This window comes from Bacillus rossius, chromosome 1, assembly GCF_032445375.1.
Source record: "Bacillus rossius redtenbacheri isolate Brsri chromosome 1, Brsri_v3, whole genome shotgun sequence".
NCBI classification, from domain to species: domain Eukaryota; kingdom Metazoa; phylum Arthropoda; class Insecta; order Phasmatodea; family Bacillidae; genus Bacillus; species Bacillus rossius.
Genome location: NC_086330.1, coordinates 134,850,445 through 134,877,786, shown reverse-complemented (window position 1 = coordinate 134,877,786; position 27,342 = coordinate 134,850,445). Strand labels below are relative to the sequence as shown.

The 27,342-nt window shown below is 39.2% G+C and overlaps 1 protein-coding gene across 1 annotated transcript in view; it reads right to left on the bottom strand.

Annotated features, from left to right (window-relative positions):
* LOC134536067 (protein furry) overlaps nt 1–27,342 on the bottom strand; it is a 737,387-nt gene that overhangs the window by 657,431 nt on the left and 52,614 nt on the right. The window contains exons 18-21 of the mRNA XM_063375635.1: nt 26,793–26,963; nt 25,236–25,385; nt 24,520–24,689; nt 22,210–22,481 (exon numbers count right to left, since the gene is read on the bottom strand). Coding sequence (XP_063231705.1) covers nt 22,210–22,481; nt 24,520–24,689; nt 25,236–25,385; nt 26,793–26,963 — 763 coding nt within the window. The remainder of the gene's footprint in view (nt 1–22,209; nt 22,482–24,519; nt 24,690–25,235; nt 25,386–26,792; nt 26,964–27,342) is intronic.

Sequence of the window (27,342 nt, the reverse complement as noted above, 5' to 3'; positions counted from 1 at the left end):
TGATTGAGGAGGTCCAGTATAACCATTATATAATTTGTTTTTGTGAAATAAGTTTCCTTTGCAATTGTTTTTTAAAGGAAATTAACTATTGCAAAAATAATCTCAGGGAGCAGTAGACTTTTAGAACTTGAATATATACAAACAGAAATTTAAGTGATGATTTTGTTTGAGTAAAAAAACTGAACATTTATTATTTTGGTTTTTATTTGTTTTTAGTACATTGTTCCTACATCAAATGGAGAGGAAAAACACTATTGCAACTCACTGAGGAATACTATATATCCCTTCTAAAATAATCCTTCCGTAACCTTACGCAGCTAAGCGCTATAATTTTCTTGTTCAGTCTTTGCTTGTGTGTTTTTTTAAACATGAACCACGGAACTCCACCTGGCCAAGTCCCTGGACTGTACAGTACGGCACTTCTCGCTTGTGTTCAGGCGAGCGCTGCGTTCAGTACGCCCCGCGCTCGCACAGCATCCAGTCGCGTCGTTTCGTCGAATTGCGTTCTTATATTCGTATACGTTCACTATTCGCATCTATCTATGCCTATTCCTAGCTTGATACGCAATGGCAACGTCCTGGATGTAGATCCTGAAGTTTTGATTAAAGATGTTGAATCTCGGGCTTTGCTATATACAAAATCATTACTTGAAAATGATAATCTTTAAAGAATTGTTCTTATGGACATTCAAAAAAGATCAAACATTTATCAGAATACTGCTTCAAATTTTCATAATGTGTGACGAATTGTCGTTTTTAATATCACTTGTCATTCGGGTGATGCACACAGAATTATTTTTTTTTTTTTTGCCTTTTAGCAACACAGACCATTATGGGTAGTAATTTAGCGTCCTACTGCAGCAAGGAACGACACAAGAGCGAATTTAAAGCGTTTGTATGAACTAACATTTCCAGAACGTTTTAAAAACGCAAACGTCGGGTTTTGACGCAACTCTTTTTTAACTCCCGTGCGAATGAGGCCTTACTGAACACTGATGTTCCTGTAACGTTCTTTCACCCATGTCCCACCTTCACCAACTAGCACTTTAAAAAATGTTTATTCGCAAGTCACTCAAGTTCAACAGTTCGCTTACCTCACTGGAGATAGGCTCGACAGTGGTTCGCCCCTTAACACGCGCCTGTCCAAATACACAGCCTCGCGCCACTCAGTAACACTCTTGATCCCGTCGCACCACGTCGCACCACTCTTGAGGGGGTCTCTCATCCTCTTCCCTTCACTCGCGGAACTCGCGTAACTCACGGAATTCTCCGAACTCTCGGAACTCTCGGAACTCTCGGAACACGTCGCGGGACTCGCTCGAAACTGTCCTCGGGTCTGTCGCGGCACTCCCGCGGAGGCCGGCGTCGCTGCTTTTATACTTGTGGCGCCCTTCTCGAACCGACTAGAGCGGCAGTGAAGAGTCGCGTCATCCCGAGCCGACCCGACGACCGAAAAGTCCAGAAAGGCGGTGTTTATTCATACCGCACCGCGCGGCGGCCCGCGGAATTTCCAAGGCCGCTCAGCGCCGAGAAGGATGGCGCGGAGGAAGGGGAAGGGGTGGTGAGGTAGAGCCGCGCTAATGCGTGCATGACGTCAGTGGTTGTGTGTGAGGCCCCGGGCCAGACTACCGCTGGAGGGCCCGCTCAGGTATGTGGCACGCGTCGCGGCTATGCTTCCCAGTTCGTAACAATACAGTTTAAAAACTAAAATCCGCCCTCAACGTGTACTTAAATGCTCTTAGTAATGAGACGCGACTCGCGAGCCTCGATAGCAACGGCAACTCGCACTGTGTGGTGGCCGCAGATAGGTGACGGGCCGCGGATAGGCCCCGACCCGCTGACGTGGGACGCGCGCGCCCACGAGACCGGCGTCGGCGGCGGCGGCGGCGGCGGCGGCGGCGGCGGCGGCAGGTCGGCCGTGCTGGAGGCGGCGGCAGCGACGCTGCTGCGACTACGCGCCGTGGGGCGGGCGGAGGAGGTGCTGGGGCTCACCGGCGCCGCCTCCGCGGGGACGGGGTACTACCTGGCGGCGTGCCGCTACCTGGCGGGAGACCCGGCGTGCGCGCTCCAGCTGCTGCAGCGCGCGAGGCAACAACGAGGCGACAGCTGCCTGCTGAGGAACCTGCAGGTGCCGCATCGTTTAGTGACGTTTACCTCTCGGCTTTCGACATCTAGTTACAGCTTATATCATCAATTATGTTTATTTAATGCTTCATTTTATTTTAATGTACGACGTAATAGCATAAAATGTGGTCAAGTCTAACAAAAGGAGTATCGCCTTAACTTCGCCACCAATATAGACGATAAATAAAATGAAGTACCTAATAAAAATATCTGCCGATAAAATTCGTTTTACCATTTGTTTGTTGGAATGATAGATGTTTCATGATTTAGGGGGAGGGAACGGAATGTATCTCTCATTATCCAAATAACCCCCCCCCCCCCCCCCCCCCGGGCGTTGGTCACTTCTTTCTGCGCTTAACTCCGGATCACAACAGCGCATAAGACAGAAAATATTGCATTATTGAACATGCTATTTTAAACCCCGCGTTTATTACATACGCAACCAATACACGACAACCATGAATGTTACCACTGAACTAACTGATTTGATCCATATTTAACACATGTCCCGAAAACTCGTAGTATACGAACGTATTTAACATATTAACAAAACGAATTAAATAAAAACCGCACAAATACACGAAGAATGAATTAATCACCAATACACGAGTTTGACCAAATTAGAAATACCAAATAATTATCACGGTAAATTTCAGTAACGTGATGGAGTTAAAAAAAAACGTTTTTATCGTAAAGTCTTTTGTGTCCGCCATTTTCGTCGCGCATACGTCACAGATGTGTTGAACGTGATTGGTTGGGAAAATGTTTCATTCGCTTCGCGTCCATCGCATCGCTACCATCGTGCTGTTGTGATTCCAGCAATTTTTTTTGGTGATTTTATATTTATATATTTTTGTATCAGTCAATAAGTGCAATGTACTTACAAGAAAACAGGACACCACAGATTCATTTAACAAGTTAGTTATTTTAATAAAATATAAACATTCGTGTTTTTTTTTTACCGAAGCCTTTAGCCTAATTTGTTTTTCTAGAAACAATTGTGTATAGGTACACAAACATTAATAGTTTTTCAAATAACACGACAAAAATGAAAAACTACTGCACATTTTTAAGTGTATTTTTTATGAATTGTTTTTGCAGTGCACGCAATCTTAGTGGTGCAGTTTTCGTAAAAAATAATAATAATAAAACTAAAAGGCTGTCATGGGGACTGTCGACAGAAGTGAAAACTTAAAAATTTGTTTTTAAATGTGTAATATGAAATCATTTCTACGTCAAATATACGTAAGAAATGTTTTTGGTATTATATCACTAGCATGTCGGTGACACGAATTCATATCATAAGTTTTGCCCATTCCAAAAATCGCTCAACGCGGATAAAGAAGTTTTCACTTCAAAAAACACGTGGGCTAGTATTTCAGTATTTCAGTACTCAACAGTGATGCGTAACATCTAACCTCGGTAACGAGCAAATTCATGTGTTCTCATGCTACAAATACTCTTATAATACGACACTCGGACACTAATTAAACGGACAATTCTTTTAAATGATACCGAGTACGATAAATAAACGCAACATTGTGTTTTCAACATACTTACATTTCTTGACGCGAATCACGCCTAGTTTCCGCTCCCGGCGCAAAAAATTCGCTGCCGGAGCAGCTACGTCGACTATCGAATCATTCCATTTGCAGACCGAAATTTGAAAATACATAATGAAAGGTTCCGATAAAGGCGAAAAAGACTTACGATATTAAATACAAGGAGTTTTATTATAATGCCGTCAATCTTGTTAAACTTGACTGGAAAGTTGATTTTTTTGGCCGCGAGAAGTTTGGTTCGCGCCAAACGCCGTGACGCTGGCTCGACGGCGCGCAGGGGCACTGCCACCACCGCCTGGGGCAGCCGGAGGAGGCCGAGCGCTGCTACGACTACGTGGTGCGCAGCGCCGACCGGCCCGAGGACTTCCACCTGGCGGGGCTCCGGCTGGCCGACCGCCGGCTGCGGCAGGGCCGCTACCGCGAGGCCAAGGACCTCTACCTCGAGGTCAGTCCTCCGCCTTCCCAACATTGCAAGTGCTCTGGGTTGCGGCGTCTCACGCCCAAGTCTTCGTGCATTACCACGCGGGGTTTTCAACCACGCATCGTGTGCCGAGATAGCCCCTCTCCCGCCACCTCCTTCGCATTTTCAAACTAACGATCAACATCAAGGACGGACGGAGTGGTTTTTTTTTCACGTCAAACTGTTTATGCGCACGGGCTCAAGGCGGATCAAGCCACATCTTAAATCTCGTTGCTAAGATCTCAATTTTGGGTTATTTACCAAAATTTCTTGGATCGAACGGCAAAAAATATTATCACCCCTAACTTTTCACATCTCGTTACATGTTTCCAACTGCAACCGACGTCGGAAAATAACCGATTATTTCCCGCGGGAAACTACAACTGGCATAATTATTTACCCGTTTCACTCACGTTGGCACCATGAAAGTACCTATGCCGTGTCGAGCTACTAAATGTAACGCGGAAGCTGGAAAGCAAAGATGTGGCTTGGCATCGTACTAGGAAAATCCAAGAGAGGCGAAGATTGATCCCCCTTAGAGAATAATAAAGTGAGCTCCGGACCCATTCGGAAAACTGACTCGGTGCTTGTGCATTGAGTCGTTGACCGGGTATGGGACCGAGCTTACGAGCCTAGCGACCAATACCTCCGAAGTAGTATATGAATGGCGGTCCGGCGCTAGGCGCTAGAGCCGGGAGCCGGTCCCCCCATCTTGGATTGTGACGTCACAGCGGCCATCTTTGATGATCTTGACCTTGACCATTAACCTTCAAAATATTTCAAAATTTTACCAAATTCGCCAAAATTTCCATTTTTAAAAAAATCCGCCAAAAAATCTCAAAATATTTGAAAAATAAAAATTACTCTTTTCTAGGGAAAAATTCCCATTCGAGGGAAAATGTACCGTTTTTAGTCCTTAAAAATACCAGCGGCAAGAAATGTCCATTTAAAAGCGCATCCATGTCTACAACCTCCGATAAGCCTCTGACGTCATCATGGAATATGACGTCCCCGTAGCAATTTCCGTTACTGCCGCCATATTTATTTATTATCCGATTTTAATGAAAAATAAATAAAATTTATAAAAAAATATTAAAATTTAATAAAAAATTATTTAAAAAACATACACCTACGACATGGAGCTCGGAGTCCTCGGTTCGAACCTGTAGAGGACAAAAAAAATTTAATTGGACCGATCCTTCCTCCAAGGAAGCCGCAGGCAGACTGACCTCCCACCACTCATGTCAAGGTGTGTGTGTCTATATATATATATATATATATATATATATATATATATATATATATATATATTGGTGTGCGGACTGGTCGCTGGTACGTGACCATCGCTCCCGCGCAGTGCCAGACAGACCCAAACTGTTTAGCTCTCGCGACCGTCAACGTGCACTGTGCGCCACATTTCTCACGTCACCGATCGCAACAGTTTTGTTTGTACGTGTTTAGTTCCCAATGCAGAGCAACTAATATTGAACCACTAGAAATCTCATCTCTCATCTCGGGGCAGACGCCCGCCGTAGATTACATCCTCCCTTACTTTAAACATTAACTCACAAGCATTATCGTTGTGTAATATATATATACACACATATATATAGCAACTAACTTCCTTCCACGTGTATCTCTTCTCTATTATTATAACACTGTAACAGAATGTGCGTGTCTGTTCGAGCATTACGCAAAAATTACTGGACTTGTGCCGGAAATTATGCATTTCGTCACCTTTTTTTTTTTAATTTTTCTATAATTTTAAAATTTTTTGGGAATACTTATTTTTTTTATTTACCTGGTTGTTAAGGGGGTGATTTACTTTTTGTTAGGCCGGTGTACGCCACGTATTTAAACTTTGTGCCAGTGGACCGAAGCCCCTTCCCAGGGGGCCAATCTGATATTTTGCTGTCTAATGTGGACATGGTCAGCCCGGTTGAAATTTCCCTCGCCTGCGGTCACGTCCCGAGTTTGTAATTTTAATTCCCTGCATGACCAAAATCGCATAGAGCAGCTTCTGGCCTGCGAACTGCTTCTTCTTAGAGGGCTGCTGAGAATAGCAAGTCTCGTCACGAAGCAGTCTCCAGTGGACCGACGTTCTCAAGCTAGTGGCGTTTTCTGTCCCCCCCCCCCCCCTTCCTCTCTCTCCACCTCACATTAGTTCTGAGAAATCAAGCTAGGAGCAGTGACCTGACGGGACGATGGCCTAATTCAAGGACCTTCTCCCTGGTCCGACAGAGACGTCCCCGACATCTAGCGGAGGAAAAAGGAACCGCGGGCCTGGTCGCCAGCGTGCAGAGCTCACCCTCGTGACACCTGGTGGCAAGTCAGCTCACCGCCTCAGTTAGTTCCCCTTTACGCCGCTAGAGAGCAGCGCCGCGGTGCCATATGGCACTATGCTTTCTTCTCGCGGCCTGTAGAAGTCGATTGTTTGTTGCCTTCTGTTCTGGGCGGTAGAGAGCGCGCATGTCGTGTTCTTGTCACGCCCGCCTCGGACACCTCCGCATGTTTTCGGCCATGAGCCGAACCTTCCCCCGCCTCCCTAGGGCTTTAGCGCCCGATTTAATTAGGAGCTGTGTCCGCCATAGCGGGCACTCAGTCCTCTGACCTCGGCTACTGACCACGTCTTCTCGGCGTCCTCTGCGCTAAGAGGCTTTTCGCGGGAACGGCGATTTTCGGTTGCATAAAAGATGTAGTCAAGTGCTTAAGGGATGTGATCCCATTAGTACAGTAGCCAGGCAGAGGTAGTTTTTAGAAAAAGTCATGCGTAGTTAAATTTTTTTATTTATATTTAATTCTTTAAATCTGGTTTCCTTCGCGCATCCGCGAATTCTCGGTACGCGCCATTCTGATGTCGGCGCGAGACACCTTGCGAGCCCTGATTTCACACCCTGTTTGGTGAGTAATCCAGCCTTTTTTTTCCCCAAATTCCCGTTTGTTGGCCTTTCGCGCCGACGGTGTATGACTGTCTGGACGCAGGTCTAATTCGTTTTGAATTTGACGTGTTTCAGACAGGGTCAAAGTTTCCGGGGAGAGAAATTGCTCCCCGCATGATCTTCGGGACCTGCTGCTGATTTCCCCCTTTAGAAGAGTTTTCCTCTCGGTCCGACGTCACCCTGGGAAGACCCGGGTGATATAAGCTATATATATATATATATATATATATATATATATATATATATATTCCACTTGCATCGAGTCAACTAAATTAATTAACAAAATACCAGCGAGCAGTGCTTTAAGAACGTAATCCTCAGAATATGTAAAATCAAGGAAACTCATATATATGTAATCGGTGGGAGAATCAAATTTTGGTGCTATACTTGAAATTTTGTTAATATAATCATTTGTTTGTTAAGGTGTAATGTGTATTGTTTTAAATAATGTAGGGGCGCCCCCTTTACTTTGTTAATTACTATGATTTTTATTATCATGTCGAAATAATGCTAAAACAAAATCTCTTAAAAATAAACTAGGAAAACCTATAGACCAAGCTGTTTATGTAGTGTATTTATTTATCAAATACCTTCTTCATTTTATCGTTCCACGAACTCCCCAAGTTACTAGTGTGCAGGGAGTGTAAATTTTGTCTTTTGCACCACCTCGTGCCCCCTCTGGTAATTAACTTTAATTTTCTTTGTATTTTGCCCAGCAGTTTCCAAGGACTTTTTATTAAAATAAAATAATTTTATTTTGAGGCACGAGGGGCGTTACAGACTGATTTAGACTAGACAGGTTTATGTTTAAAAGCCAATGCTAATTATTAGACTTAAAAACTGTTGTGTATAAATATAATCTCGCTACGATGACGGGAGATGTAACATAAAACAAGGAGCCGGAGATACCACCAAATGTTTTCACAACCAAGTGCAACCAATATACGGTGAGCTCTCATTTCCAGTTCATTCATATTGTTACGATTTAATGTGGGGGGAAAAACTGGGTTCGTAAAGGATAGATCAATTAGGTTTTATCGCAGTTATAATAATTACTAATATTTACATTACTAATAAAAATTGTACTTAAAAATGTCTAAACACCAATCACTGGCACTTAAAAATGTTTATTCGCAAGTCACTCGATGTCTTGTCAAGTTCCACAGTTCGCACTCGTCACTGGAGCCAGGCTCGACAGTGGTTCGCCCCTTACAATTCGCGCCTGTCCACACACACAGTCCCGCACCACTCAGTCGCCGCACTCTCTCGATCCAGTCGAACTCCGCGTCACGCAACTCTCACGGGGGTACGGGGGGTTGTTTGTCTCTCGCCCTCTTCGCCGATGTCGCGCTTCCCTTCGTACTTCGTGGGGCGGCCCGCGGAATTCCCACGGCCCTTCAGTGACAGATAACAGCGCCGAGGCACGAAGATGTGCGGGCGAGGGGGAGGGGGTAGCGACAGCCCTTGTAATCCGGCCAGGCACGCGTGGCATGCCTTACGTCAGAGAACGGCGCGTAACTCCAGTGGCCGTGTGGGGCCGCCAGCCAGCTCCGAGCCTGGCGCGTGTCGCGCTCCTGCGTTCTTTAACAATATTAACGGAGGGTTTCCGTTTTTTAGTGGCCCTTGCATTATATGTCTGGCGGGCGTAGCTTTAATACACCATAAAGATTAAAAGAATAAAAATAATTCAAATAATTTCTAAAAGTATGACTTGCCTCATTAAATGACAAAGAGACGTAGTTTCATCAAAATAAAATACATCCTATAACATACTAAAAATCACACAGGCTGATGCATAACTACTTTAGAATATATTGTTAAACGGTTTGGCTATAAATTAAATATTTAATACGTCTGACAATATACTGTGCCTATTTCTTTAGTAATTTTTTTTCCGAATAAATCACAAACATTCTTAAAATGGTAAAATATCAGCAATACCCTGAAATCGCACAAGCGAAGCTGCGGGTTATTAGCTAATGTTCAATAAATATACAAAGGGAAACAAAATTTGTAAGTCGAAATCTCGCCTAGTTTGAACGAAGAACTGCGAAGATGCCTTCGTTTATTTGAGGTGTCGTCTTGGTGGAAACGTCCGTGAATTTATTGTAATTTTTAACTATAGTTTACAAAAATTGAACCAGGAGACGCTTATGAAGTTAATTACTATGGCATGTTCGTGCTGGTCGAAATCTACCGCCCATAAACATTCAAATTTTAAGTATTTTAACCAGACTTTTATTAGCTTGCCCTGCATGTATGGACTATGTATTAAAATCTTTCCATTCATTTTTACCCACTTTTCGAAGTACGAATGTGTTAAATCTTATATATATATATATATATATATATATATATATATATATATATATATATATATGAAGAACCTCAGACGATAAAATATTTTGATGACTTTAGATTTAAGGGGAATGGGAGTTGAAGTCAGATGGTCAAAAAACCACTAATTTCAAGCTATGGGTAATAAGTAATAACCATTCTTTTTGTGTATACATGAGGTCGGTACATGGTAAGAATTTGCCCCGGGGTCGACTGTGCCCCCAGTGGGTAGGGGTGGGGGGGGGGGGGGGGTAAATTAAATATCCAAAATTTAGACAATTTTAAAAATTAATGGTTATGGTGGAAAATGTGCCCGAGGTTTGAATTTCTCCCTCTTGGAGGGTGGTGGGGTTAGTGATAATGACCCTAAATTTCGAAATTTTTAAAAATATTTCCTTTTCAATTTAGAGTGTTTCCGAGGTCGGGTTATAGTGGAAAATGAGCCAGGGTTCAATTTTCTCCCAATCGGTGGGGGGAGGGTTTTATAACCCTAAATTTCGAAAATTTTAAAAATGTATCTTTTATTTGTAGTTTCTCTAATCCAATAGGTCGGTTTATGGTGCAAAATGTGCCGGGGGAGGGGATAAAGCTCCAAAATCTTTAACGCTCCCGTAACCCGCCTTGGAGGCTGATTTGAGGAAAACTTCGTATGTATTATTTTTAATTGGCAAGCTGAAACCACTGTCTTAATTTTTATTAATTAATGTTTGCAGTTATATTTTGAGACTAAAAAGAATAAAATAAACTTATAGTTTAAAAACCTTAAAAAAACGCTTTTATCGTTGAATGAACTAAAAATTAAAAAAAATAATAATATTTAAGTATTATGTCCAACAGCCAAATAATGCCTGCAACTCGGTATAACTAAAAGCTTGAGGTACTTGATATCATTTGGCTTAGATCTCCTATCACTATTTTTAGAATGTAGTCATTACAAATATGAATATATGATATTAATAAAAAATATTAACTTAAAAATAGTACTGAGGTGCTGGATATCATTTGTATTAAATTTTCTATCACTAATTTTAGGATATAGACATTACAAAAATTTTAGGATATAGTCATTACGAAGATGAAATAAGAGAGCGCCCCACGTTTTTAGTTATACAGATTTGTGGTGCATTATTTGGCTGTTGGACAAAAACACTTCAATTTAAATTTTATTTTTAATTTTTGGTTCACTCAACGATAAAAGCGGTTTTTTTAGTTTTTACAACTTTTTTTTTGTAAATAGCTTTGTAATTTCGCTACAAAATCTTCAGGGACGGAGACATAAAAATAATTAGTTTGGTGAAGGACTCGACCGTGATCTTTGGCGAGCAACCACCATAGCACTTGTCTGGAGTGAAATCCATGGCACACTGAAATCATGATGGACTGAGTGGTGTTTCCGCCTGGATTCTCCAATTAGCGGGTCAAGTGTTTTTACCGCTTCGCCACCTCGCTCGACATTTCGAATTAATCATCGCTCACGGCTGAAGTGAGGGCCTAGCCAGCCGAACTACCACGCATCATAACAAGCGAGGCTTTAAATTTTTTTGATAAATTAGCTGCAAGTACTAGCTCAGGCGGAATTATTTTAAAACAGTATTTTTACCATATAAATTAATGTAACGTTGTCTTACATATTAAAAAATGTAATTCTAATATATAAAAATTATAAAATTTAACAGCCCCATAAACTGGATTCGAGTACCTCTGTTCAAGTTTTCAGTAAAGCGTTATAAAAGGTGACGACGTTTCTGCTGACATGAAGACAGTTATAATATGCACGCGATGCATTAAAACGTGGAGATTGCAGGCAGATGCCTGCGAGTATGGAAATTTAATTCTACGGTAATGTTGACCACGCCTTAAAATTTATTTTCTTCCCCACAGCAATTTTTCCAGCACTACTTAAATCCTGGATAAGCCATCACGAAGAACAATTACCTACCTTACAAAAACACAACAATTATATTACATAACCATGTTTCTGAGCTACGCCAAATGGCGAAGATCCTGCGCTGCCTCTCAGCGCTCTTATAATTCCCTCATATTTTCTGCCGACGTCTCTTCCCATCTAGTTCCACTCCCTTCCAGCTCTGACCATGATGAGAAATTCCTCTCTCTCTCTCTCTCACTCTCCATCCTCCACTCCCTCGATGTTCTGAATGCACCACCATCACTCTCTTCCCACAATCCCGCCAACATGCCCACCTCCCGCCCCGCAAGCCGCCGCGGGTCTAATAACTCCAAGGGTTTACCTGCAGCGTTCCCAACCCCTCCCCCACCCAGTTATTTATCGGAAAGTTACATCCTCCGTAGTACCTCATCCTCTCCTTCCTCTGCACTTTCCACCTGGCTTCCCCCCCCTTACCCTACACCAACGGACGAGATATTTAATGTGGGTCAGTTACAAAACTTAGGCCCGTCCTACAATGACAAGTATACGGAGGCGTATATCAAAGAACAGAGTTTCTATGCTAGCAACGCAAAAGGCTCAGCTCGGCAGTGCTGAGCTCTTCCGTTTAAGTTGCTCCTGCGACCAATGGAAGTCGAGTACTTGGCTGCGGTGGTAACCATGTTTGTTTATGTGTTAAATACGTAAAAAAATGGTTTTATTACTATGTCGTTTATTGATATTATATTCGTAAATTCTGTCCGTGCTATGATCTCGAAGCATAATATATATATTTTTTAACTAAATTAATATTTCGTAACCTTGAAATGCTAACTCCCTGGTTGTCGTCTGTTAAGTTGTCGTGCATTGTGGAAGCAGCAGCCGGGCCATATAGCTAGAGCTACGATTATTTAGCGGATTCATCTCCCTTCAGGCTAGACTCGACTCATCTGTGTATAATCAAGCATTTTTATTAAACCTATGGCGGGTTGCACGTGATTGTGTAGCCACCTCTCTTCTTGTTTACAACTGGCTCAGGGTCGTCATGGGCGTATCCAGAGCACTGCAGTCAAATCAACAACGTGAAGCAGATGCGTATATGCTTTAAGTCTTCTTTGCTGCCCAATGAATCCGCGAATTAATCGTGTTTCTACTAATAAAGTGATTTTGAATCTGAAGTATTAGGATCAAGTTTTCAAGAACTGTGTGTTAAGGGGCCCGCCTAGTCATGGGTGTAGTTGTGGTAGTGAAGCAGGATGATAAGTGCTACGCTCGCTGGTGTTTCTATCACAGTATCGCCTCTAAGAGCAAACCTCCGAAATTACGTCCAGTCTTCTAGTCGTGCAAAGGAAAACTATGAGATAGGAGCGGTAACCATAACATTATATGGCGAAGAAATAATGATAAAGGAGTAATGCCAGTCCCTCGAGTGTTTTCGAGAATATTTAACACGTGTTTCATGCCTCAATATTATTCTGAAAACATATATTTTTGTCCCTTATCACTCTTCTAAAAATACAGTTTAAAAACTAAATACGTAAACAGAACTTATCTTTCGTCCTCAACGTATTCTTAAATGCTTTTCGTAAACAGACACCACCCGAATATCTTAAGCAGTTTTTAAATCACTTTTTTTTTACCATCTGCACACCGTATGCGTTCAGGTGGCGGGACCTTAGGTGATCACATAGAAAGAAGCACAATGGACATGTGCCGAAATGTGACCAAGGATTGCAAAGCAGGCAGCAGAACACACGACGCACACGTGTCTGTCACGCTACAAATCAATGTATTCACTCATGTTATCACTGGCTTATGTTATCCAAAAATCTTTAAGATATGGTTTATCAATGGAATATAAGTCCATAATATTTATACGAAAAGATCATTAAAAAAATTTTTATTCCTCCTAAAAATAATATCTACGTACGCATACAAAATAAAAATTAACATTCATATGTAACTTTTGTAATAAAGTAAGTGCTAAAGTCTGCCTTTCTTCTAATTTTGAAGAACGCTTGGGTGGGCAATTTCATCGTTTGCAAATTCCTTAGTTTTTAATTTCCTTCAGTCTAACCTGCACTAAACTAACCAACTTTTCAGGGAACACGACACACTCATTTCGTTTTGAGACGATGACTCTGATGTCCGAGGATTGTGAAGGTGGAAACGCGTACACAAGAACAACGACAGAGAATCCACGTGTGTTCCAAGTCGTAGCGATAAAGTATGCAACAATCTTGTAGACCTAACTTTTTCCGTAGGTACCTGGTTTAAGATTTACCTTAGTACTGTAAGAAGAACTAATCCTTTATTACAAAGAGTGTGCTACTTATATGTCCAAGATCAAGTGACCTCACATCTTAACTGAAGGAGTAAATTTATCTTCCAATTTTCATTACTGACTTCTTATGCCATATCATCTTATATGCTGGAACCTATTACAAAGTGAATTTACGCCACTTTTTCACAGGTTACATCAATTAGATATAGTTATATACTTATAATGCAAGAACCAAGTTGTAGCCTTAATTTGCGTCACGAACCTGAGGTTGAAAAAAAAATAAAGAAACGTGTACTTATGTATGTAAATTATAAGTTATTCTTCTTTAACACGATTTAAAAAACGGAGTAAATACCCATGTGTAAGAAAAATTAATACTGGAATTATTAAAAGGTAGCCTGTGGTGCGAGAGAGTATGTGCGCCGCTATAGGCGTGTCTGTCAGCAGCGACTTGCAGGCGAGCGACGAGTCACCAACTGGCTTGCCGCTACTGCAGTTGGACGTGTGCAGAGGGAGTTATGCTTTAAGGAGCGCTAGATTAATGATAGTTGTGCCGAGACGCGCTTAATATTTGCTTATATAATAGAATGATAGTTCTCAACGGGTATAGCGGATTGCCTATCCGACAGTCTCAGGAAGAACTGCACTGGAGTGTGCGGTTCGATGCTAGAGAGAGGGGGAGCATCCTGCAACCGAAGCTGTAAAGGACAGATCCGCGCAGAGCAAATAAAGAGCGTGTGCATGGAACCGCACAGACATGGACTAGTTTTTGAGTATAGCTCATGAATCCCCAGACTATAGCAAATCCTTATCCGATAAGTGCGAGGGTCCACAGATCCGAATTCCACCCACCAAATGTCCTGACCTCTCCCCAACACTACACCCCTTTTTCCCCATCCCCTTCCTTCCAGAGTTTACTCTGGTGGTGCGAGACCTTAATCATGGTATTTTTTTTAAAAAAAAATCACAAACCATAGGTAGCACAATATGAATGACCTTTGGACTGCAACCTTAACACATTTTGAAAAAGAATCGACAAGGTGGTAAATATTAATGCCCTGTACGTCCCAACACAATTTTCTTGGCTAATAAATATTATAAGTAATCGTGAATAAAACCCAAATTTATTAACTGTGTTGCCGGTTTCATTATTTAAAAAAATAATAGATACAAAAAGTTATAACTAGGTACTAGTTCAATATTAAAATATATATTTGGGCAAATGTATTCAATTTGTTTGTTTCGTCGATTATTTTTCATTAATTTGAAAATAAACCACGTTCTACATTCTATATTTAGTGTTTGAACACAACAAAATGTATGAGACTTGTAAATGTGTTGCATACTAAAAGAAGTGTAAGGAGCAATGGCCTGCAGGTGTGTGCGCGGGAGGGCACGCCGCGCGCCTGGCTGGGCGCAGGGGTGGCCAGCTACCGCCTGGGCGAGCCCGAGGAGAGCGAGCGCGCCCTGGCGGCAGCCTGCGCGCTGGACCACGCCTGCCCGCTCGTGTGGGGCCACCTGGCGCTGCTCAGCGCGCAGCTGGGGCGCGAGCGACAGTTCCAGCAGTGCCAGCGCCAGGCGCTGCGGCACGGCCTGCGCTCGGGGTCCCCTCTCGCGGCGGAGATCGCGGGCATGCGCGAGGCGCGCGGCTTTCGCGACCCCTTCACCCTCGGCTGAGGCGTGTCGCTAGCACGCCGCGATGGCACCGCGTTGCCAGCAATATATATCAGAAATACATATTTCAATAACTGTTGAAGAAAAAATCTGTATTTCATTTAACTGCTCTCAGTTTGACGACAGCACTCAAGCGTCTCATTACATGCCACTAACGCTCATGAAACGCTAAATTTAAGAGAACCCTTTTTAAATACCTCTAGTAATTATCTATTTCGTGAATTTAGTTTGGTTCTGTTGGAAAAAAAAAATCCATTAAAATAAATAGAATCAGCCACAAAGAAATTGGTCGCCGAGTCAGTCTTAGACGAAGACTCCAAAAACCATCTAATCGTCAAAGATGCCAGAACCCCCACATTCTATGCGCTTCCGAAGATACATAAGGACATTTCTCTTCGTCAAATAGTGAGTGCAATCAGCTCTCCTACCCAGACACTAGCCAGATACTTGACTGGATTAATCCAACCATTAGTACCCACTCCAGCTTCTTATGTCGGAAATTCTGCACATTTCATTTTGGTTCTTATGCAACTTTCTCTTCAACCGACAGATCTCCTGGAAAGCTTTGATGTGGTATCACTCTTCACTAAAGTGCCTGTCCCAGAAGCCGTTCAAATTCTCCTCACACATTTGGGAGAAGACAACCTGAGTAGAGACACAGTGAAGCTCACAGAACACTGTGTTTCTTCCAACTTATTCACATTCAAGGGACATACATACAAGCAACAGGAAGGCATCACCATGTATTCACCTCTCTCTGCCCTCTTAGCCAACATTTTTATGGCCAAATTTAAGGAGAGAAAAAATTAAGTACCAGCCAGCTTAAACCCAAGTGCTGATACAGGTATGGTAAAGATAAGCTGCAAGACTTCCTGAAACACCTGAACAGCATCCACATGAACATAAAATTCATCATGGAGGTAAAAGTAGAAGGAAAATTGCATTTTCTGGATGTCTTGGTCACAAGAGGAGAGGATAATCACATCGGCCACAGTGTTTACATAAAGCAAACCCACACAGACAGGTATCTACAGGAGAGTTCACACCACCCTCTATCTCACAAGAGAACAGTCATCTCAACTTTGGTCAACAGAGCTAGAGACATTTGCGGGGAAGACAATATTGGGGAAGAAATGAAACATATAACAAGTGCTCTTCACGAAAATGGTTATTCAAAAACAAAAATAATGAAAACCATGCAGCCACCTCAAAAGCAAAAGAAAGAGCATCTTCTTAATAACACCTTCATTCTTTACGTCCTTTACGTCAAAAGAATTTCAGAACATGCTTTAATTAAATTATAAACTACAACTTAAATTATGAAATACAATTATTAAGAAACTAATACTCAAGGTAAGTTGGTTTGGTCACAATAACAAAGTTTTCTCATCGAACAGTTACAAAGAAAAAGGTTATAAATGGTTAAACTATTGAAATGTTATCAGGAAACTATTCAGTTAAACCAATTTTGTCTCTTCAATATCTTTCAAACAGATAATATTTGTCCCATTGTAAATTGAGATTGGATAGTCAGTCTCAGTTTTAAAAAAGCACTCAAAGAGATAAGAAAGTTCTGGCATTTGTAATGAACGTAAGAAAATTTTGAGTCACAATATTTTCAAGTAGAGTAGAATCCGGATATAACGACCTTCAAGGGACCAGCGAAACTATGTCGTACTAACCGGATGACGTACAAAACGGCTTAGGTAAATAAAACATTTTGTAGGATATATAATCACATATACTTTATTTTAATGGTTCTTACACATTCCAATTATAAACATAGGTACATAATGTACTGTAATACAAAGAGATAAATTACATACACACGCACTACATGAAAAACTCTGTTACTAACTAACGTAGAAAGTCTGTTATTTGAGTTTTTTTTGACAAGCTTTTGTTCGGTAGTAAGAACTTCGAACAGCATTGTGAATTCGTGACATCATTGTTTTCATTAGATCATCATCGAAGTTAGTCTGAACAAACACATTGAGCGTTTCCGCAGCCTTCAGAAACATCAGACACACTCACGGTAGGGTGATTCTCCGCTGGTTCGTCATCATCACCATCGCTATCTTTGCCATTCGCGTCGTTGGCGATGATATTTTCCACAATGTTTTCATCAGACGGTTCTTCACAAGTGGCGACAGCATCGTCGACACACGCGTATTGTTCAAAGTCCTCGTTTGTTATGGGTAACTGATGCTTATCAATAGCCCTCCCCAAGTTGGGGCGCCGAGGTATTGGTAGGTTGTGTAAACAAAACATTGTGTGTCGTTTTAACCGGACGTAATATCATAATATTCATAATTAATGGTCGCTATAAGCAGTTGGTCACTTAAAATGGAGTCGCACTAAACGGTTTATTTTCTCAGTACCTAACTATGAAACCTAACTTGTGTAAACATTATCGTCGTTAAAAGCGGTTAGTCATCAAGCGAAGTCGTAGTATATGAATTCTACTGTACCAAGAATAAACCAAGGATCGTACGCACATTTTGCCAACTGTAAGTGTGATGAAATGCATCGACTGTAGCCCAGAGATATCTACAAAACTAAACTATACCAATAACTGCTCAAATATCGCACACGTTTGCTAAACCTAAATTTTCAGTACACAAAAAACTGACAGAATAAAATTCAAATATTGACCTTTATACTAGTCATTGCATCAAACATTAACGATAAAAATGATAATAAGAAGACACTCCAAAACATCCAATTAAAATACTTTTGGCCGAGAGTTTCCAATTATGTCGCCCTATGTCTTCTGCCTGTGATAGTTAAAATCCAATACACTTCACCACTTTCTGATAAACATGAAATTGTATACTGGAATGAAGTTCATTATCGTGCATTATCATGCAATTATTCTGTATGTTCTATTTTATTAAATACATATCTGTATGTTCTATTTTATTAAATACATATAGTAAAACATACTTTCAATTAACTATTCTACATAAGTAAAACTCAGAACTCATGAATTGGTACTCATATTTTTACAATTTCCACTTCTTAGAGTTTTAACATTATGTGATGGATAAAATAACATAGTACACAAGACATGGTAGACGATCATTTGAATGATAAGTTTTTTTTAAATAGCTATTCTTAAAGTTTAATGAATTTTGTTAGAAGCAGTCACTTTTACCCCCACCCTAAATACTGGATGATTTTTACAATGTTTTGTGATGTCTTAACTGTCATTTTCCATAAATACATCCTTCCATAAAACTTGAAACAAATTTTTCACATAGATTTTAAAAAAACAAAGTTTAACCATCAATTCAAAAAGAAAAATTACCTACATCTATGTACTTCAAGTTTTTTATGAGAAATATAAATACAAAATAATAATTAGCTGTAATAATCCTGACTGCCAGTAGGTTCTATACAATTATGGCATCATGACTAATCAGCTGCCCAGACAGCATTGTTGTTTCATAATCGATGAAATTTCAGAAGAGACAGGAGTAAGTTTGAGCTTGTGCCAGCGGATTTTGACCAAGGATTTGCAAATTATACGTATTACCGCTAAATATTTCCTTGCCTTCCCAAACTGGATCCAAAAAATATTTCATTGAATTTGAGCCAGGACTTGAAAAAAGAGATTGAAAGTGATCCAAACTTTTTGACCAAAGTCATTACAGGTGTTGAGAGTTGGTGTTATGTGTATGACCCAGAAACTAAGCAAGCGTCAGGCTAGTGGACCAAAAAAATCAAGACAAATGAGGTCAATTGTTAAGACGATGATCATTGTCTTTTCTGATGTCCGTTGATTGTGCACCGGGAATTTGGTCCCCCTGGCCAGACTGCTAACCAGCACTTTTACTTGGAAGTTTTAAAACGTTTGCAAGAGGCTGTGCGGAGGAAACATCCAGAACTTTGGCGGTCAGGCGACTAGTTCCTTCATCATGACAATGCCTCTGCACACACGGCCTTACGAGAAAACCGCTATTTGGCCTCTCAGGGGTGGGCTGTCGTTTCCCACCCTCCGTATTTGACAAACCTAGCCCCATGCAACTTTTATCTGTTCCCGAGAATGAAGAAAAATCTAAAAGGGAAGCATTTTGATGATGTGGAGGCAATAAAAATAGCTTCACAAAGTGCACTGGAGGATATCAAAGTTGAAGATTTCCAGAGGTGCTTAAAAAAGTGAGACCTGACAAGCACATCACATTTAATGGAGAGTACTTTGCAGGTGACAAGAATTTTGTAAAAAAAGTAATAAATTTTTTATGACAAAAATCCGGGTTTTTTTGGATACCCCTCGTATGTACTGGTTTTCGCTAGAATATCTTACATTTATTCACCTGATGCATAATTTTTTTTTTTTAATTTAAGAAACTCAAAGCTTACACACTAGAATTACTAATACACATCCATTTCAGAAATGCATTTATGCATTTATGAAATCCAGAAGTTGAATTTGTAAATTCCCTGCTACAATTGATTACACTCAGGAAATGGCATGCACAGATTTTGAAACATAAATAATATTTGATTACCTGCTGGAAATATAACACAGTAATAATCCGTTCATACATCCAAAAGTTTTTCATATGACAATGCCATATCACTAAGCACAGTTCCTTGCAGGCTTTTACAAATAAGAAATTCACCTAGTTAAACAATTGCTAATTGAGTAAATAATTCAATCACTTGTAATAATTGTTACCACTAAGTAACAGGATGGAGGGTTAAAAATAGGGGTATGTAATACATAAACACAAAGCGAGTAAGAGAAAAAATTATTTGTCTATTTACATATATGATATATATATGTATATATGGGATTCAAGAACAAAAAATGACAGCAATACGTTATTTTTATAAAAATATTACACTTTTCATCCAATATCTTTAATAACTAAGGAGACATGAAAGTGATAGTTTTACGGATCAGACCTACTGCAAGTTTATTTTTGACATTAAATTCCCTGTATTTGTAAAGTCATCTCATAGCTCTTTCTTTCCTTGAAATTATATTTTAGCCTGTCAAATTTAATTTCACGTTGAAGTACATTTGTTTTTACTACAGGGTCTAGCCAAGATTAAAAAAGAAAGTTGCAAATTTATCTCCGTACATACATGTACGGTGGCCGCTTGCTAATGCGGCATGTTCTCTGTAGTCAGCCATAGTAATCCCTCAGTGGGAGATCCTGTTTTTCTGGGAATGGACCTGGTCTATTCAGATGGTGAGGGAGGAGGGAACCCATGTATATATGCAGAAGGGGTGAAAGTTAGTAAGTGGTGGGTTTACAACTCTCAGGTGCCTTATCATTCAAGGAAATCAGAACGAAAATTACAGATTTGTATTACTTTTTACGTGAAAACTACTGTTCAAAATATACAAAATCTCATACTATTTCCAATTTTCACACAATTTCCATGAGCGGAATGGAATCATTTTGTTTAAAATAAAGCTTTCTAAATTTTCTAAAGTTTGAATATTGTTATTTATTTAATAGTTTAGGTAGTACTAGGTAAAATGTTTCAGTACTGCACTTTTTGTCAGAATATACTAAAAGAGAAAAAAAAATTTCATTTAAGTGATACTACAAAGAGGTATGAATAATGTAAACTGTAACATTTTCAGACAGGAATATTTGCTATGAGACGGAAACCTTAAGATCTTTTGCATCTCTATAATGAAAGTTAAGTCACATACCATACCACAAACAAAAACATACCTACGTATATGAAAACCACAGATAACAAGCCCAAATTTAGAGTGACACACAGGATGGCTTTGCCCCCCAATTCTACAACTTTTGGAAGATAAAATTTATATTAATACTAATGGTGATTTAGAACTTTGATGGCAAAAAGTAAGGGAGATTGTCAAATATTCTTTACCTTAACAGCAATACGGCACACAGTAAAACAAATGCACACTGACCGTGGGTAAAGAGCCCTAAATTATTAAGCTTCAATAATTTCATTAATTTTCTCATGATTTTTAACTTTCTTTATACGTTAATATTCAGATATTGATAAAAAAAAATTGTATTCTAAAAGCCTAGAAACCAGAATTTTTAGGGTTTTTGTAAAGCACAAATTTTATTATTTTTAAAAATTATATTGTTATGAGTGGGGGAAAATGGGTTTGTAAGTATAGCCCAATTAATTTTATACAGTTTTTTTGTTATACTAATATTTACATTACTAATTAAATCACCACACAATGTCTTTTCATAAATCACTCTGTCTCCTTCCAGTCCACAATTGACATTCCTCACCGGAGCTAGCCATGCACCTGTCCAAACTCACACATTCTCGCGCCACTCGGTCATACACGCACGGTCCCGTCGCTCCGTGTCTGCGCCGCTCACCGAACTCGCACTTCACTCAACTCGCCTGTTGGAACTCCCGCCGAGAATGGCGTCAACTTTTTAAACCAGTTGGCCATCTTTCTGGAACGGACTGGAGTGGTTGTGACGTGTCGCGTCATCCCGGGCCGACCTGGCGCTCCAAGCATCCAGATCAGTAGCGCGTTATTCATGCCACTCTAAGGGACAGATGACAACGCCAAGGAAGGAGAGTGCGGGGGCAGGGGGCAGAGGGTGGCGAGGCTGGAGCGCCCTAATCCCCGAAGGAATGCACGCATGACGTCAGTGGCCGTACGAGGCCGCCAGGCACCTGACACACGTCACAGCCTTGCCTCCCACATTCGTAACAATACATTTAAAATAAGAGTTTTACAACAACGGCTTAACACAAATGGATAATTATGGATGATTCAGAACTGTATAATACACAATTACATGCTCTCAATTCATGCTCAAATGAAAAGAGAGAGCGAGAAAGAAAAGGTGCTCAACATTTCATCGACATCAGAGTGAGGAGGGATGCCAATGTGTAATGAGATGAGAATTGAGTAAACGAGAGCACCCTGCCAGGAATCCCGGGCAGGAGGGCGAGAGACGACTCCCTACCTTGTCGTCCTGTGACGCGAGCAGCAGGTCGAGCCAGGGGTAGAACACACCGTCTTCGGAGAGGCCTTGCGGGTCGAAGCACGGCCCACAGCACAGGAGAGCAGTCATGGCCTGCAGGGCGGACAGCTGGAGCTCCGAACAAGGGCGCTCCTCTGCGTCCTGTGGGGCGGGGAGACTGTCGAAGGGGCGGTGGAAGGGCCCGCTCCACTGCGCGAACAGGTTGAACAGGTTGCGACGCAGATCACGCTTCAGTAGCGTGCGGCACGTTTCCACTGTGAACGGGGAAAATATATCCATATATGCATACAAATAACATTGATGCTTAACACAAGCTAAAGTAAATATCTAGATAGCTTGAGCTGATATTTACAAGACCTTTACCGTACTTTATTTTCAAACACTTGAATAATGTAAAAAGACTATTAATTGACATTTTATAACTGGAAAAAAGGTTTATCAAGAATTTAAAACAATTATTTGTGTTTTTTTTTTGTTTTTTTTTTTTTTTAAACTAAATATGGTATAGTCAATTATAAAGTTACAATTTAATATGGAAAAATAATTTTTAACATGTTCTAAAATGTAAGGCAAAACTATATAATTTTAAACACATCCAAAAATTATTCACTGTAGTTAAAAATTTGTCTGATAAAAATATTAGATTATCTGTCCCAAATAAAAAAACGAACAATGGATACGTAGGATTGAACCATTTTACTATTTAGATAAAACAATTTTTAACATGTCTAAATGAACAATTTCAATTAAATATCTGGTAGTTTAAATTTTTTTTTATTTGGTTAAAGTTTAATGATATTACTCTACTCAACAACATGACATAGCCTACCTAACAAAACCTTCAAAAAGATTCATAGCATAAAAAAAAGGATTCTTCAAAAAAGGGTGGATTTTTGCTGACAGTTTTTTAAGGTAATTAATTTATCAAGCTATTGAACTCTATGCCTTTCTAATAAAACATCATTTAAAGTTGAATTTCATTTTAAACACTTTTAAATTTGTTTTCAAATAGAAACAAATATATGTAAAAACAAATTGTGTACTACTCACTATTTATTTTTTACATAAATTACATAACACAAAATAATACTTTAAAAAATGTATAGAATAAAACCTTTCATTTGGATTCTTTAACAAAAATAACCTCAAACGATTACTAATAATTCCAAACCTACAATCTTTTAAATATAATTTAGATTCAAAACAACAAACTTGGCACCACCGAGTTATATTTAATACTGACATTTCTCATAACAAAAACCTACTGTGCAGTTTAATAATTGACAAATACCAACACTTTGCTGGACTGTAGAATCGAAGATTCACGTGAATCATAGCTCTAAATTGTTGATTTAGGCCAAAATTGAGGTTTTAGGTAAAAGTAAATATTAACCAACACTTCTAAAATCACATTACTAAGTAAAAAATTCAATACTTTCTTTAAAAGGAAAATAATGAAATTACCCAGCTTAAGAAAATAATAGGCTTCGCGGAAAATAGACAGAGACCTCATAATCTTCTTTTTTTTTTGTATAGGGAAGAACTGAACATAATTAGTACCTACTTACAAATTATCATAAACCAACAAAATATTTTAAAGTAAAATACTAGTAACCTATTAAATAATATTTACAAATTAAATCTGAAAAAATTCCCAGAAAACCTATAAATGTAGATACGTTGCTATTCATACTTGAATATTTATTTTATGGATAAAAAGAAACAAATTAAAAAACCAAGGAAACAGATTGAAGTAAAATAATACCAACCTAGTAACTAAGATTTAAAATGCAATGCACAAACTATTGACAAAGTAATACGAAACACATAATTGTGCAAAATGTTTAAAAAATTAACGCATCAAATACATTTTCATTAGTTTACTTTGAGGCATGCAGTGCCCTTGATCTCTATTAACACTATCCCCTTTTGATTCCAAGCCTTAAATTAAAGTAATTCAATTTATTTTGAAAGCTACTTACGTATTTGTTAAATATATCAAAAAACCCTCCAATGGCCTACCTACCAAATTTTATGAAAATCCAATAAACGTTTTGAAAGTTATCGTTGGATAGCCACATACCAACATAGTGTTACGGGGACCTCGCTTCGCTCAGTAAACAATGACATTTTATTTTCATAAGAGACTATATCACATGAAATAATGATTTTGGAGAAGGAATCGGCAATGAGCTACGAAACAGTAAAGGAATGATCGAAGGTAAACCGAAATCAGAATGGGAAGGTCCTGTGGAGAAAATGTGCTGCGGGCAATCACTGCTCACAACTCACAGGAGAAGCTCTTGACCATCTTGCGTATGAAGTTGCAGAAGTGAAGCTTGATGTCCCGCACCACGGGAGAGTCCTTGTCCGCCTCACTCTCGAGGTACTGCCTCGCACCGTCCATGTACTCCACGAACGTCGGATGCAGCGACTGGGTGTCTCTGTCCACGACGCACGAGCTGGAAAACAACACACCCTCCCGCATTATGCCGACATCCCAGATCCATTACTGCAATCATTTCTCTGCGAAACAGTAGCACCCACTATACCATTATAAATATAATCTTTAACCTTCCGATCACACGATGACAATCAATCCAGAAGACCAAATTCTCAACCTATTTCCTGGTTTTCCAGTTATCACCTACACCAAGATCTGATACAGAAAATTTAAAGAAGAAACAAAGAAAATATTTTTTGACCATTTTTCTCCAGTAAGTCAAGAAACATAACATGCTGCATCATCATTGTAAATTCACAAAAACCATTGCAGTATGTATGACTAACTCAAGTAGTTTTCATAAATAAATATAATAATAGTGTGATTTTCAATGTAAATTTTTCATCAAATTTACTGAAAAGTTAAATCAAAATAAATTAATAAATTTACTCAAATAACGAGCTAAAAAGCACACATTTGTAAAATATCATAACACGGTGAAAAGTTTTAAACCATCAAAAATTTCTGCATTTTGAACATAGGTCAAACCTAATGTTACGTTTACCTGATGCCCAAAGTTCCGTACTCTGCCAGAAGCTCAAACACCCGCACCAGCTGCAGTCGCAGAGCATCTCTTCGTCTACGTCGTCTCATGTTCTCCTGTTTTCTGTCTATTGCTTCACGTACGTACACAAGCAGTTCCTCCATCAAGTCTCTGCAACACAGTCCACATATCCACTACTGAACCTAAACCAATCCCTGTTTACAAGTTGAAAAACAAAAGCTTTGAAATCCTGAATGAAAAAAAAAAAATTATATATATGAAGTAAAATTTTTTTTATTTCGACTGCAATCATACACATGAAATAATCATATTTTCTCATAGCTTCAAACGCTGGAGCATTTTAATTAATACATTAAATAAAAAATAAAAAAAACTGGGAATGATGTTAATGATTTGTCATGTAAATAATTAGCCAAATGACTGCAGTCAATCTACCTTAAACTATAACATAAAGGTATTTAATTTAACTGCACTTCGAAACTTTGAACAAAATAAAGGCTTTAAGGTTAATAATACAGCTATTTAATATTTATGAAATATAAAGCATAACAAACAAAATGGAAAGAATGAAATATTTAAAATATTACCTGGTCTATGTTCATTAAAGGAGGCAGTATCATAAATTATTTTGCTTTTATATTTCATGTTTTTGCTAATGAATTTTAATTAATTAATTAATAATATAACTAATGTAAGTTGGCTATAAACACTTTTATATATTTTAAATAAATATTTAATAGTTTTTAAGAACTTTGTACAAAGTGAGGTCATGATATTGTCTTTATACAGTTTTGAACAAACCATTTGTATGTAGTGTTCGTCATAAAAATCTTCAGTATCATTCTTGAATTAAAATAAAATTGGTTTCCCCAAAACCCTAGAAAACCAAGTTTTCCGGGGTTTTTAAAAAAATTAAATTATTAATCATTTACAAATGTTATACATACTACAAATTTAGATTTTTACAACAAAAACTATATACAAATGGTTCATTCCTGTGTACCACACAATTTCATGTTCTCAAATCATGCTAGGATTGTAATATAAATTTGCCTTTAAGTTTCTAAAAACAATTAAATAAGTACTTATTTTATGTATGAATTTTTTAAAAGAAAGTATCTATAGTATTATGAATTGATTTAAAATCACGAGCAAAGCCACATAATATTAGAAGAAAAATAATTTACAACCATATCCCCCAAAAGGAATTTTTTTTTGAGAAATCAAATGATGAAAGAGTAATCTGTTTTTTTTTTTTTTTTACTCTTGGCACTGTCAAATTATAACCATAAACTATGACTAAAACTAACAACAACTAAACTTTTTTTTTTAATCTTGCATATCTGTCTACTAAATTTTTTTAGAATATTTGTTCCATTTGTAACTGAAAATAGAGTATGTACTGATTAAGTAATTAAATTTCAGGTTATAATTAACTCTAAATGTGTCATGAAACAGAAAATACTAATAAGGCTTATCCTTTCATATCCACTTCCATAATACAAGCATTCCAAATAATGGTTAGAATTTAAAGCCAGAGAAAGACTAGACACCCACTTGAGTGCTTCTGCATTGACTTTCCCCAGGGCGTTCACCGCAGAGTCTCTGACGTCGGCCGTCTCGCAGCGAAGCAGGGGCACCACCAGCTTGTACAGTCCGGAGGGCGTGACGCTGCTGCCGGGGGACTTGTTGTCAGTACGCTCCGCCGACAGGCTGTCTGGCGAGGAGCTGGCGAGAACAGTTGACCAGGCACATGTAGTCCGTCCAAACCCTCATCTATAGACAGAACTACATCTTCTTGTGCATTTTCTGTCAACAGCTGTGCGACTGACACACCACACGATGACACGGACAACCCAAACTACACAAGGGCCCCGCCAACTCGGGCATACATGTGGTGTACAGAGCTTCAGAAATGACCATGCAATTTGAAAACTGTTCAAGTTATTAAAGTTGTATCTGTCTACGATAAGAATTTAAGAATGTGCTGATGATGTATGAGCAGTAGGCCTACTTCTTTTTTTCATTTTTAATTTGTATTTTTAGAAAAATTAAAAGGGCTAAAACACATGTTTTCAAAATTATTTTAAGCCATGAAACTCCCAGT